General features: G+C 36.0%; 1 protein-coding gene across 1 annotated transcript in view; it reads left to right on the top strand.

Annotated features, from left to right (window-relative positions):
* The window catches only part of gphnb (gephyrin b), a 160192-nt gene that overhangs the window by 105370 nt on the left and 40743 nt on the right, over nucleotides 1–14079 (top strand). The window contains exons 4-8 of the mRNA XM_044107236.1: nucleotides 292–370; nucleotides 6762–6819; nucleotides 6920–7012; nucleotides 11136–11230; nucleotides 11454–11520. Coding sequence (XP_043963171.1) covers nucleotides 292–370; nucleotides 6762–6819; nucleotides 6920–7012; nucleotides 11136–11230; nucleotides 11454–11520 — 392 coding nt within the window. The remainder of the gene's footprint in view (nucleotides 1–291; nucleotides 371–6761; nucleotides 6820–6919; nucleotides 7013–11135; nucleotides 11231–11453; nucleotides 11521–14079) is intronic.

A 14079-nucleotide genomic window follows, 5' to 3' on the forward strand; every position in this document is an offset into this window, starting at 1 on the left:
TTTCATTTTTACAAACAAAAATGATTTATGGTTATTTAAACAGCACAATTTTATTCCAATTCCAATGTTTGCCAAGAATATTATTTTCCTATATTTCAATTGAATCACATTGTTCTGTTGATGCTTTTGTTAGACTGGATGAGGTTTTCTCACGTCAAGAGTTGCTCGACATGAGAATGAGTCATTTCTCACCAGTTAACATTGGCTAAAGTCTGAAGCCCTTCCAAGTATTGCGCTAAATTGAATTTATGCCAAATAAACTTTCTCATCTTTCTGTGTCTTTCTTTCTAGTTAGTGACAGCTGTTTTCGGAACCTAGCAGAGGACCGCAGCGGCATCAACCTCAAAGATCTCGTCCACGACCCCTCCTTGTGAGTATTTTCCTCATATTTTTGACAATTCGTCCCCAAGCTGAAAAGACAAAAAACCCTTCATGCACATAATTGTTTTATCCATCTGAAAGGCCTCTTAAATCTGGGCTTCACTCTCACACAAAGATTCATGTTTGCATCTTTGTGTATTCTTGTAGTTAAATACTGCAACTAATAGATTAAAATGATCTCTTCAGCCTAAGAAAAATACCTCGCATGCAAGGAAGAAACATGACCCTTGGTATATTAAAAGATTAAATATTTTCATCAACAAAAATATAATTTAACAATTCTGTAATGCTCGATTGTTTAGTTTTTAACAAATATGTAAAGTTTTTTTTAGATTTGGTAAAATTAAAATAACATGTTCCTGAGAAATAGACCCAAACCGTTATGCCATATCTGTTCCAGATTTGTGGTTCATAGAAGCTGAATGCTCCATGTTTTGTTCTGGTTCTGGGGATGCAAAGTAGACTAGAACCAGAAGATCTGAGTGGCTTGGAAGGTTGATACATTAACGACAGATATTTAGTGTAATTTGGTACTAAGACATTCAGTCATTTTTAAACTAACTGAAGTATTTTAACGTCTATTGTCTGAGTTACAGGGAGCCACGGTAAGGATTTTAGGATGTACTCTGTTGTCCAGGTTTTAGTGAGAACATCACCTGGTGACATAGTAGAATAATTACAGGAAAGATCTTTGACATTACAACATTCTGCTTACTATATTTTGATAAGTTTTAACTTATCACTTAAGTTATAAGTGATAAGTTCAAAATCAGGCCGAAAGTTTCAGAGTTTGGTCAGAGAAGTCCTGAACTCTAAAGCTTTGACCTTTGGAGACATCCCCCCCAATTTCTGTTAGAGATTAACAGCTGTGAAAATATTTATTGGACCATTTCTGTAATTGGCAGTTGATTATTATTTGTGTTACTAAGGAAGGTGATATCACAACCTTTGTGTTAGAAAAGCAGCTTTAAAAAAAAAAAAGCTCAAGAAATCAACTTTAACTCTGTCTAAAATCTTATATTAGGAAATACAGTGATAAGTGTGGTTATTCTTAGCAACTGTAAACATGAGTCTCTTTCTTGAACCTAAACTTAGAAATTTCCATAAGTTTGCCAATGTTTCCAAATCCAAGGTTTACTGAGAGGAACAATTCAGAAGAATAACACCTTTATATGAAAAACTGTTGCCCTCTTCCTGTATCTCCTGCTTTCTTCACCAATGAAGAGGCAGGAGGGTAGTTACAGATCTGCTTTTTCACACCCAAAAAAGGTAGAATGGTGCAAAAAGACCAAAACTTCAAATGTGCAAAATGGCAAAGTAGTGAAATGATCACATAACTTACAGTTTCTGTTCTTTTTATTAAGTTTAAGTCTTCCTTCTTCAGTTAAAATTTTACAGCAGTCTTGTAGTTAAGTAGTTTGTTTGAGGAGTGCATCAATTTGACCAAGATTTGAATTTTGACGTTTCCAAAAAAAGAATATCTTTGATATTGTTGTTATTTTGTCATAAGCAATGATTTAATTCAGATTATTCATACAGCACCAATTCACAACAAAGGTCATCCTGGAGAACTTTACAAATAAAGTAAACCAAGGTAATGTTGATGTTCTTGCACAATGGAAGTCGATTACTGAGATCTGAACAAAATAAAAATAGAAAAATTATTTTTGATAAAATAAAGCAACTTATTTGTGTTTTGATGATCATTATTTGGCACCAAGAGGCAATTAAAGTATAAATATTGAAAAGCTAAGAGCTGAAAAAGTTTTAATTTTTCTACCCAAGCTGTCAGTTAAATTTTAGCATTTTTTTTTTTCTTCCTGAGAGATGAACCAAATGGGAAAATCAACAATAGTTTTCTTTAAAATTACCACTGCTTGTAGTCCGACTTGCTGCTTTTGCTTACTTGCTGTGTGTTTGGTGCCACCCTTTGAATTCGGGACTGCATTGTCCCTACTGGTACACACAGTCAGCACGGCCACAAAGATCGGGGCTCAATTTTGGTACATGCAGAAACTTCTAGGGGACCCAAGTTGGTTCATGGATACAGATGACAAAATTTACATCAATTTAGCAAACTGTGGAGAAATACAGTGTGTATAAATTAGGCCTTGCTAGGGCACACTGGATACTCTGGCTGTTTTTGGACTAAAAGCAGTCATTTGTGTCCTGCACTGGTTACTGTTTTTAGGAATGCCTTACTGCCTGACATTGAGCTGATGGTTTACATAAAATCTCTTGTTTGTTGCTGCTTACTCCATCATGACCAGCTTGAACACTGTTTGCTCAATGTGTCACAGCTGCCAGAAATACTAAAACAATTGGGGGGGAAAAAAGAAAAGGCAGGAGAACAAAAGGAGGAAGTGAAGGAATGGAAGGTGAGATTTAGTTAGGCACCACAGTTGGACATTTAAACTATAATCACAGCATCTCCCAAGTAAGCTTTGGCATGTGGAATCAGTCAGTCTGGTTTCACTTTTGGGAGCATCTAGAGGTGTACCGGATGGTTATTATGAAGTGAAGCGAAGGCTAGACCTAGCAGCAGAGGGGAGATGAACAAATAACGCTGAGACTCAAGGACATGGAGTTGAGGAAGCGGTGGATGTGTATCCATCTGGGTGTTCCTATATGTGTGTGTGTATAACTGTTTTCTTCACATATTTGCCTCTGTGTGAATTTTTTTTTTTAATGCCTGCGAGTCAACAGTTTATCAGCACCCTTCACTGACTTGTGTTACAAAGATCTTCTTCAGTGCTGCAAACTGCCAGGACTAAAAATAACCAGAAAAAAAAAGTCAGATCTGTGACCCAAGACCTAATTTCACTGTCTGATCAGGGACAAAGACAAACCTGAAGGCTTCCAGGACACAGGGACAGACCTGTGGTGAAGACTGTGTAAATGAGGACAAAGTGAAAAACCCCTGCACCAGCTCTGTCAGCTTCTTGGCTGAACACTTGTTGCTCTATGATTTTTAGTATATTTACTATAAATTCTACTACATATTCTTCCGGTGTGTTAATGCTGTTGAAAATTGGACCAGGGTTCGGTTACCCGATACTAAAAGTAAAAGTAGAATGAGTCATTTCCATTGACCATTTACATTTGATACCAATTTCCTGGCCTGAGCTAGATGTATAAGAGAAGATTCATTTAACACAAAACAGCTCCTTAGCTAATGTGTTTGTCTGGATTTGCTCCAAAAATATCCAAGGGAAGAATTGCAGAGCATAAATGAGTACACTATGACCTGTTCATTTTACCACAGATGTTTGCATTTAGGTGTAGCTGCTATGGTTTAAAGAAAGAAATTAAACTTGAAAGCCAGAGACAGTCAGAAATGGCGTAGCTGAAGTATGGTGGCATTTATTCCATAAATAACCCTTGCAGGGTGGAGTGTTTCTGCACACTTTTTAATATTGTTTGTTTCTTTGGGGCTGTGTGCACATCGTGCGTGTGAGTGGAACGCCGTGGTGGCCACTCTCAGCTCTCGACACAGTGGGGGTTTAAAGGAGTGAGCTCATCCTTTTCCTCCACCTTTCCCACTATCAGCAAACATGTTGAGAGGTCACCCCTTGAGAGCTTTCCTACATATGGATGAACCAACAACTTACCTCTAATGGGCTCAACTCTATGTTACTACTGGGAGTGTGGAGATGACCGAGGAGGCTTTTGTCTCCCCCCTGGATGTAGTGTGTGTGTGTGTGTGTGTGTGTGTGTGTGTGTGTGTGTGTGGGCATGTGCGTGTGTGAGTGGATGCAGGAAAAATACAGAGAGTGAGATTGAGTGCATTCTACAAAGAGCGTGTATTATTAATGAAATCACCCTGGCAGATGGGTCTCTTCTTGGAAGTGTCCCACAACCACTGAGATTTGCAGCAGACCTTTGTGCACGCACACACATCCACACACATGTACTTCCAAATTCTCCCTCTCTTGTAAAGTGTGTCCCTTTTTTGCACTCTTTTCACTTTGTGCCTCTCTTTGTTATTCAAGCTTCCCATCTTCATCCTTCTTTCTGTGCTCGTCTTTTATTCATTGTAAGATTTGGCCGAGATGTCCAAGCTTTCAGGCCAATACTACTGCCACTCTCTCACCCTTTTTCCTCTCTGTCTGCCCCCTCTTCTTGCGTCTCTTCTTCTTTTTTTCCAGCTGCATTAGGATCTGTCCACACCGAAGGCAAAAAGCTATCTGCAGCGCTGACTACCTTTAGCCAAGCATTTGACAAATAGATTTCTGTTGTGTCATAAAGATATATGACTGCATTACAAAAACAGAATGTTACGTTTTCCTTCTAATAAAGTCAAACCCTTTATCAGAACGCTTCTTACTCATAATAATGTATTATTTTGTAAGCAGAACTAATTCCTTCTGCATCTAAATTTTTACATTATGATGTTGCCATCCCTATAATTTACAGTTTGGATGAGGTTCTCAAGCCGTATGTTTTCCCTTATGTTCTCCAAGCGCAACAATGGCCATTATGGACAAAAAAAAATTTAAAAAACATTTTGTTTTCTTCCTTGCTGGGTGGCCTTTGTTTGCTGAAATGAACAAGAATCAAAATCTTACAAAGACATAATATCATCATATGGGCTTCTGCAAAACGTTCAGGCATATTACTATTAGCATATGTAAAAAAATATCTGACTTAGAAAAAAAGTCTTGTAAAATATTTCTCAGTATTTTGACATTTGCATATAGAAATAAAGTTTGCAATGATGCCTGAAATAAAGATAGGAAGTTTAGGTTTTTAATTTTAAATACTGTTTGGGGGAAGTTAAATGTATTTAAATATGTGGTTTTCATTGTTATCCCTTAAAGATAAAAATCTGTAATCTGTGTGTTTTTGAATTTAAATATAACTACATGTCATTTTTTTTTTTTTTCATCTCACTCTTAAAATTGTTGTCTATGTTTGTCATTAGCATTGCTATTATTCACCTGAGCATCATTCAAGTTGGTAGTTCACTTTCCTTTGCACTGTAATTTGGCCACCTGTGCAGTTTGGGAAAACATTAGCAATGCTTGCATATGTGAATCAAAATGTCTGACTGGTACTGTTTTATCTTTAATATACACATTGTGGTTACACAAATCTGTAAATTGCTTACTTGTTCATCATAAACGTAAAACAATGCGCCTGAAGATCTTAAATACATCATAGCAAAGAAATGTGATCCCTGTTAATTATTAGAAAAGGCACAGAGGAGCTCTCACACACTCCCAAGCATTATACAACGCAGCAACCAGAGTCTCCAGACAGGAAGAGCTGCCAAGGAAACACTGGGAAGGAACTCCAGTTATTTGTGAAGAGCGTATTTTCATTTGGGCTGAAACGGAGAGGCATGAAAAACCCCTGGAGCACACAAGAGGTGATTTGTCCTGACAGCTCCTTTACTCTGGCGAGGTCCAACGCAGACACACGCAAACACATAAACCAAGGAACGAGCGTACGTGCACAAATGCATATAAACACGCATTAATCCATACCGAGCAGCCAAAAGCCGCTCCCTTCCCATCAAAGCACACTAATGGTGGCGTGGGTTAATCACCCATGCCACCATGTCAGGTGGGACGACATGTGTTTGTGAATAGCCTCCTTCATCTTAAAGGTGCATTTAAAAAAAAAAAAAATAATTGCTCTCTTTTGTCAAAGATTCATTTTTGACTTTTGCACACCATAGGTCAACCTGTTAGAGTATTTAATATTTTGACTTTATGCATGCTTGCCACAAAAAATTGTCAAATAAATTTTCTAAAAGTATCCCAAAAGACTGTAAGATAGAGGATTAACAACAATTAACTGTTACAGTGTGTTGGCTGCAGGAGGGTAATATGACATTTAAGTGTCATGGAGGGGAAACATGATGCACTACAATCACAAAAATAGATCTCTAAAGAAAAAAAAAGAAAATTGTTACATAAGGATTTTCTGCAGATTCTTCACCTTCAGTCTGGATATTTTTTTAGGTAGTGTAATACTGTGTCTGACCACAGGAGGGCGCCATGGTCCGATGTTAACTTCTCCGAGCTTCCTCTCTCTGGGCCATCCTGGGGAAAATCCTTTCATGAGGAGTTTTCAAGGGCATTTCCCCCCTTGTTTTGTTGCAGTGTTTCTAGTTACTTTCATATTTGACATTGTTTATAAGTCTACATAAACATATCCCATTCATGATCCCATCCCTGTTAGTAAAGTATCATGAGACCAAACAGATTGTCTGTCAGTTAAATACCTAATCACCTTGGGTTTTAACTCATCTTCTTTACATATAACATGCGTGTCACAATTTCTCCAGCTATGAGAACTGTGCTGGGTTTGTAATGATAAAGAAAATAATTTTCTTTCTGTACCATGACATTGTCTTCTTCCTTGTCTCTAAGGTTGGGGGGCATGATTGTGGCCTACAAGATAGTGCCAGATGAGATAGATGAAATCAAGGTAAACATAATTGGTCTGCTTCTCTCATTGTATTGTAGTGATGTGTATATCTTCACATAAGATTTGCATAAGTATGAATTTTGTGCATGTTTACCAACAGGAAACACTGGTGGATTGGTGTGATGAGAAAGAACTCAACCTCATCCTCACCACTGGGGGCACTGGCTTCGCCCCGAGAGACGTAACACCAGAGGTGAGCTTACCTATTGAATGTTTCCTGAGAACTTCTTGTCAATCAAAGCCGGCAATGTTTTGTCCTTTAGCAAACCCTAGAAAACAAAATATGAAAAAATGGATGACATGATATATCAAAGTACAGCTAATCAAATGACAAAGTAGATCATTAATATATTTTAAAATCTAAATCAAATTAAGACTTTTTTTTTTCACACTTAACGATAACAAAAAATAAACACCAAGATCTTTTGATCAAATAATTTCCTAACGGTTTTGTGAAACTGGATGTATGTTGTTGGACGTTTCTTGTTGTTATATCAATTTTTATCAAGCTTTTGTTTTCGGATCTTCTGTTTTACTTTATATTCTTTTACTCACTCTGACGTTTCAAAACAAAAATGCACAGTGTGGGATTAATCTCAAAGCTGTACAAAAGGGGCAGTCATGAAACATAAAAAAATATGAGCACAATGCCAAAGCAGACAATGCCATAATAATAACACAGAAACTTATTTTTGGTGATTGCGTTTTTTATTGTTGTTGTTGTTTTGCTTTTTTATAAATAGATTATTTAAAGCCTAATTCAAAATTGAACATTAAATGCACAGATCTGATTACAGGAGGCCAAAATTAACTTTATAGCCCACCTCAACACACTTCATGTCAGGAAACCAAGCACTGCACATCACTATGAACACACCAACCGGATAGTAAGACATGATGGAGGCAGTATCATGATGCTGGGATGTTTTTCTTCTTCAGCTAAAGGGGAACCAGGCAGATCTAATGGGGAAAATGGATACAAATAAATATAGATAATTCCATAATAATAACAATACATATTGGATGCTGCAAAACTTTCTCTACAACATTAACACTAAGCTTACAGGAAAAGTTAACTTTATGTAGCAATAATTGCAAAGAAAGGGAGTTTCACAAATACGACTCAAAAAGCATGACCACAGATGCACATCATACTTTTTGAAAGCCATGTAGTTTATTTCTTTCATTTGACAAATAGCACTCTGAAATCCCAATAGAACAAACTCCTGTTTGTGGTTCTAAAGCAGGGGTGGGCAGTCCTGGTCCTCGGGGGCTGGTGTCCTGCAACTCTTAGACGTCTCCCTGGTTCAACACACCTGAATCCAATAGCTGAATCACCTCCCAAGTGCAGTCAGGTTCTCCAGAGTCCTGCTAATGACCTCATTATTTGACTCAGGTGTGTTGCAGTAGAGATACATCTAAAAGTTGCAGGACACCGTCCCTCGAGGCCTGGAGTTGCCCACCCCTGTTCTAAAGTCACAACATATGAGAAAGTGTAGAGAATATACAGACTTTTGCAAGATGTCTTGCTTATGAGACAGTTCTGCAAACTACAGGTGTGATGATCTCTAATGTAGGTAGTAGACAAACTTTTTTATGTTTGAATGTGTGTTGAGAGGCACATGTCTCCTGCTGCTGCATTTGCTTCATTAGCAGCTTGCTTTTGCTGATCACACGCATGTGTTACAACACTGATTACCACTAATTAGTCCTGTAGTCAGAGGGGAAATAAAGGAGTAGAAGTGCTTCCTTTATCAAAGGCTTTTTCTGTAAAAGGAATGATGGTTTAAAGACAAAACTTAATTTTATGTCTAGTTATTATTATTTTAATAATCCCCCAATAGTTTTTGATATTTTAAAAAGTTCTCTCTGTTGTTTTCATAAAATAATTGACTGTAATTACTAATGTATTCCACAGGAAATTAAATGAAGGGTATTAATACAAAGCAGCTAATCGGGTATTATTTTGTTGTATAATATTTTTGTGTTACCTTATTATGTAAAAATAAAAATGTATTGAATTTTGTGGATTATGGAGACACTCCTCTTGACCACTGGTCATTAATGGTTGGCTGGTCACCACATTTCTATTTTATCTCCATTTGTAATTGGATGGTATATTGTATTTCATGGCTGTTTTGATTAGTTTTACTGATGTTTTTCTGCTTTGTATTTACATTTTATATACTGTTTCTGGTTTTTACTGTGTATATGTAAACATAAGCAAATGTAGGCATAGAGATTGAAAATTATTCTTGGAGGTACATCTTAAAGAGTGTTGTGTGTCTCTAATAAGAAAGCTTTGCTGCAACAAAGGTTTTTTTTCCAAACACAAGATGAATAAAATGTTTTAAAACCTCAGTGGATGATAGGTTTAGATCAGTCATTTTATTATTTAATAAATAAGTGATTTCTTTTTGTGTAACTTAACTCCATTGTTCAACATTTATGTCTTAATACACTACAATGTGCTTTTTTGTGGACAGAAAATACATAAAGTCACATTCTGTTTATGAATTGCAATATCAAATTGTTTCCAAAACTCTCCATGCATCTGTCCAAAATTAAATTAAATTAAATTTGGCATGTTATGTGTTTTATTGAATCCATTACCAAATTACCCAGTCTACGTCTCAGCTGCCTGAAAAGAAAGCCTTAACTATCTCTTCCACATCTACATTTATCTACATTAGCAGTCGATATTGATTTGGTCTCTTAAATCACTGGGGAAATATCTTCTCTTCCAATTAAATCCATGCAATTAAACCTTTGGATGTTAAACTCCTCTGCTTTCTTTTTTGTGGAAGCAAGCTTCCTCATCTTGGGGACGGTTGTTTGCTTTTTTTTCTAAGTTCTGGAAAAGTGAATGCTGTATTACAAAGTGCCTCCAAATAATATTAGTCTTATCTTCAGACCAAGCTAATTAAATTTAAAAAAGGAAAATAAAACTCCATCTTGCTTTCATTTACATTAAATTGCTGATTATGAAAAATGTCATTTCTGTGCGATAAAGGATATCACTGTAGGCCTTTCTTAAAATCTAATTTTCTAATATTTCATAACCTCATAGTCTGGTTCCAACTAATCTCCATGTTGATAGAGTCTCAGCATCCTTTTCAAATATAATGAAAAAATCTAATTCATTATCTCACAAAGCAGAGGAACAAGTTTCTAAAACATGTGAAAAAAAAACTAGTTAAGCTAGAATTTACTTCAAAACAAAACAAATCCATCCCAACTGGTCTCCTGTTTCCTTTTTTCTCCCTTCTTTATATCCCTTTTCACAGGATACATATAAGGGACTCCTCTACTTTTAAATATTTTCTCTACATTCCTGTTGTTGAATTTTAAGAATCACTTCACTCAAGGTCATCCAACATAGTTTTTATGTTGGCTGACCTTTATTCACTTTATAATTAATCCGATTAAAGTTACTTTTTCAAAGTAACTATGTCATCACTGCTTGTAAGTTGTCCAAGCACATTTTAATTAGTTTTAGCGCTTTTCTTTATGCAGTTAAAGGACTGAATTTGTAAGCTGCCTAAAATTAAATCCAGTTCAACAAAACCAAAATAGTCACTAGGTATGAACACAATCTACCAGATTTGTTTTAGAGTGATTATAATTTTTAATTTTTTTTTATTTGTGTGTGTAAGAATACTTTACATTATTATACAGTCTTGTGTTTTCATTGTTAGATCTTACATGTTCAAAATGTATTCTTTAAACTTTCTATATTTGAAGTTCTAATAAAGCAAAAACATGTATGGTTATTTGATTGATTCTTCATTTAGGTCCCATATGCTATTGATTACATCATGAGAAAATTTGCGGTATTTTGTTTTGTTTGCTTGTTTTATTGGGGTCTTTTTTTTTTTACCACTTAAGATTAGTTTTGAGGATTTTTTAATACTTTGTGAACAGAGGTCATTTGTCATTTAAGTCTTGACATTTTTATCATGACTGTGTAGCCCAGCAAACCAAACCCAAAAAGTGCATCTTATATGCACTTTTTTTTTGTTGCAATTTTATGAATAGATCAGCCAGAAAGTGTCAAACTATTTTTGTCAAGTTATATTTTGCATTTTAAATAATTAAATCTGAACTAGAAATATCAATTGGAAACATATTTTGTATTTCTCAGTTGGATGACACCAAAAAAACATTGTAACATATTTTTCACTTTGGTGTCATTCTAATTTTTGAAGAACAGTTCTGCAGGTTTATATTTTTAGGCTGATAGCAGAGCTAGCATAATTTGTTAGACTACAATCACACTTGGTTCTGTGGTTCTCCGTGTTTGTGTTTCTTTCCAGGCCACTAAGGAGGTGATAGAGCGGGAGGCTCCTGGGATGTCTCTGGCAATGCTGATGGGATCCCTCAATGTCACACCATTAGGCATGCTTTCCAGGTCCGACAAACACAACAGCACAAATGTAGCATTTAAAGACAAATCCTAAATGGTGACATCAGTCAATACTTTTCTCCTTCTTGGTGACATTTGCAAAGGATATTGCAACAATAGGATGTCAAAATTGATTGCAATAATACAATATTAATGTGCAATTTTTTTCCACATTGACTGAACATGCAGTTCTGAATCATGTTGTCTCATAATGGCTCTGTGTTCACAGACCTGTTTGCGGTATCCGAGGCAAAACGCTCATCATCAACTTACCAGGAAGTAAGAAAGGCTCCCAGGTAGGAAATGATAAAGTTGTTTGTTGTTCACATGACACATATGATTGTCCACCAGTTTCAACATGTATAGCAGAACACAAAAACCACATATGAAGGAAAAGAGTGAATCTGCACAACCATTATTTCAAGACTAGAGAACATCACTTAAAATCAAAGATTTCTGAAAGGCTATCAATATTTTCAAGTCTAGCATGTTTCATTACAGAAAGCCTGAATGAATTTTTAAAAATCCCTTTTACTCAGCCTTCCTATTGTCAGCTGAAAAGCACAAATTCACCAGAAAATCTTACTTTGAGTCTTCTCCATCCAGTAACACCATCCACACTAAAGAGTGTTTTGTCTCCAGGACCTGGTAGTTGAACTTTGTGGCTTTCTGGAAGAAGAGCCAATTGTTGAGTTTTCAACCTGCTGGAAGTTGGAATATGGCTGATTTTGGTCCTGTGCGATGATTGGTCAGTTGGAAACGTAAATTTTTTTGCTGCATCTCTAGTTTTTATTTGGGATTTTTGATGCAGTGATAAGAAATCATTAAACCTCAGTTGCCCCTGAGGATGTACATGGATGTATAAAAGGGCCATACTTGAAGTTTATTGACTGTATTTTTAGTTTGTCTGTGAAAAGTGAATGCAGTTACCCATGTAGTTGTGGAACAAATCTACAGACCATTGCCAAGGTTTTTTAGCCACCTTTATTTTCTTTGTTTTGTTTCTAAGGAGCCAGATTTCCACATAACGTCTCTTGATTGACTTTGGTTGCTTTTTTTAATTAATTTTCCATTAATTCTCCCCACACCTAAAACAAGTGTCTTAAAGTCTGAGCACAAAACTCATAACAAATGTACTATAAGAATGAAAGTTCATTTGTTAAGCTGTGGCCTGTTTGTATGGACATCGTTGTCTTTGCATTCTCCTTGCTCCAAGACATGAGACCCATTCGTGCTACATAAATTAATTCGTATGTCAATATGCATAAACTATATACGTGTAAATGTAATTATTTCTGACTTAATGTGAAGTGCCGTTTGCATTTGCTAGAATTTTTTTAATCAATAGATACATTAAACATATTTTCCTTGGGGTTTTATTGCTTTGCCGTCTGTCTATATATGATTATCCAAACCATGTGCGTCCACAAGTGTCTCCTCTCTCTCTCTCCTTTGTTCTCCCTCCTTGCATTGGTGTCCAACACATCCATCTCTGTCTTGTTACACGGTGGCTTTACTCGATCAGTTTTATTTTCCGTTCCATCAGTTACACCCCGTTCCTCCCCCATCTGCTGCCATATTAGTGTCTCCCTCGTCAAACCCCAGGTAAACTTAAAGGCCCTGGCAGCTCATTGGAGGCTTTTATTACACTGATCTCTTCTCATAAGGATAACAAGGAAGTCCACTTGAGCTAGGCAGATGAAGCCTATTAATGTCAAAGTGCTCATTGTGAATTTTTAGCTGCAGAAGTCAAAAAACGACATAGACAGATTGGGTGAATATTTTAATAGCTGGGATTTGTGGGACATGTCTTATTAAATGTGCATAAACTAGAATAATTTTAACATTGGTTTGGAGTCTGTGGTTTGGAAAATAATACCCCAGTAATATAATCTTTCCATAAAAGTAACAATTTTAAAAAGAAAACATTCACATGGATTAATAACAGTTTCTCCTCTGGTCAATTCAATTCAAAGACGAAGATCAAATGAGTAAAGGATGAAAATTATTTCACTGTTATGCAGGAATAAAATCCAATGATTAGACCTTGTCTTATAAATGTTTGGAAAATGTATATCTCTGTTCAAACAAAAAGAACAGAGATACACTGCAATACCACTTCCAAGTAACAAGGTGGCAATAACATCTAACTCAGACAGACAGTAATGTATTAAAAAAGGAATATCCACTTACTTTGATTCCTCACAATTATTGATTGTGTTCATTTTCAGTCTGATTTGTGCTAAAAGCAAATGATTAAAAGATGTCATTGCTGTTGTTGTTTCTAGTGTGGAAACTGTCTGTTTGCCAAGTGCTAGAAATGCCTCAATTCTTCCAGCTGTTATGGATGCAATGCTTGCTTTATATCTGCTCCAGATTAACAGTGCCTATTCCTCTTACTACAACTAGATGCAAATATGATCAGCCGTACAACAGATGCAAAAGATTTTCTCTTTTTTTTTGCGCATAAGTTCACATGATCCCTCTTAGTTACAAACACAGCAGGTGCAAAAGTGATCAACTAAATTGGAAAAGAACAACAAAATGGAAGAAAAATCACTCAGAACTGTAATAAAATCTGCATTAGGATCGCTTCACAAATAATTTTTTTTTTAAATTGTGGTTATGCAGATTTTAAAAGTCGACAGATTTTTAACGTAAACTCCTCTGGTCTTTGTGTGAATGTGATGAAATTTGCTCTGGCTGTACTTTATGTAAATATGCTTTAGAATTACCAAATATTGTTTGCCTAAATTCATGAATGGTGCCACAATATGTAACAACTGCATCAGACCAGAGATGTGTTTTTTGGTTGGTGGAATGAATGCAAAAGCAGTTCTGCCTTTGGGTGTAGT

Source organism: Gambusia affinis, linkage group LG22 (genome assembly GCF_019740435.1).
Source record: "Gambusia affinis linkage group LG22, SWU_Gaff_1.0, whole genome shotgun sequence".
Lineage (NCBI taxonomy): Eukaryota > Metazoa > Chordata > Actinopteri > Cyprinodontiformes > Poeciliidae > Gambusia > Gambusia affinis.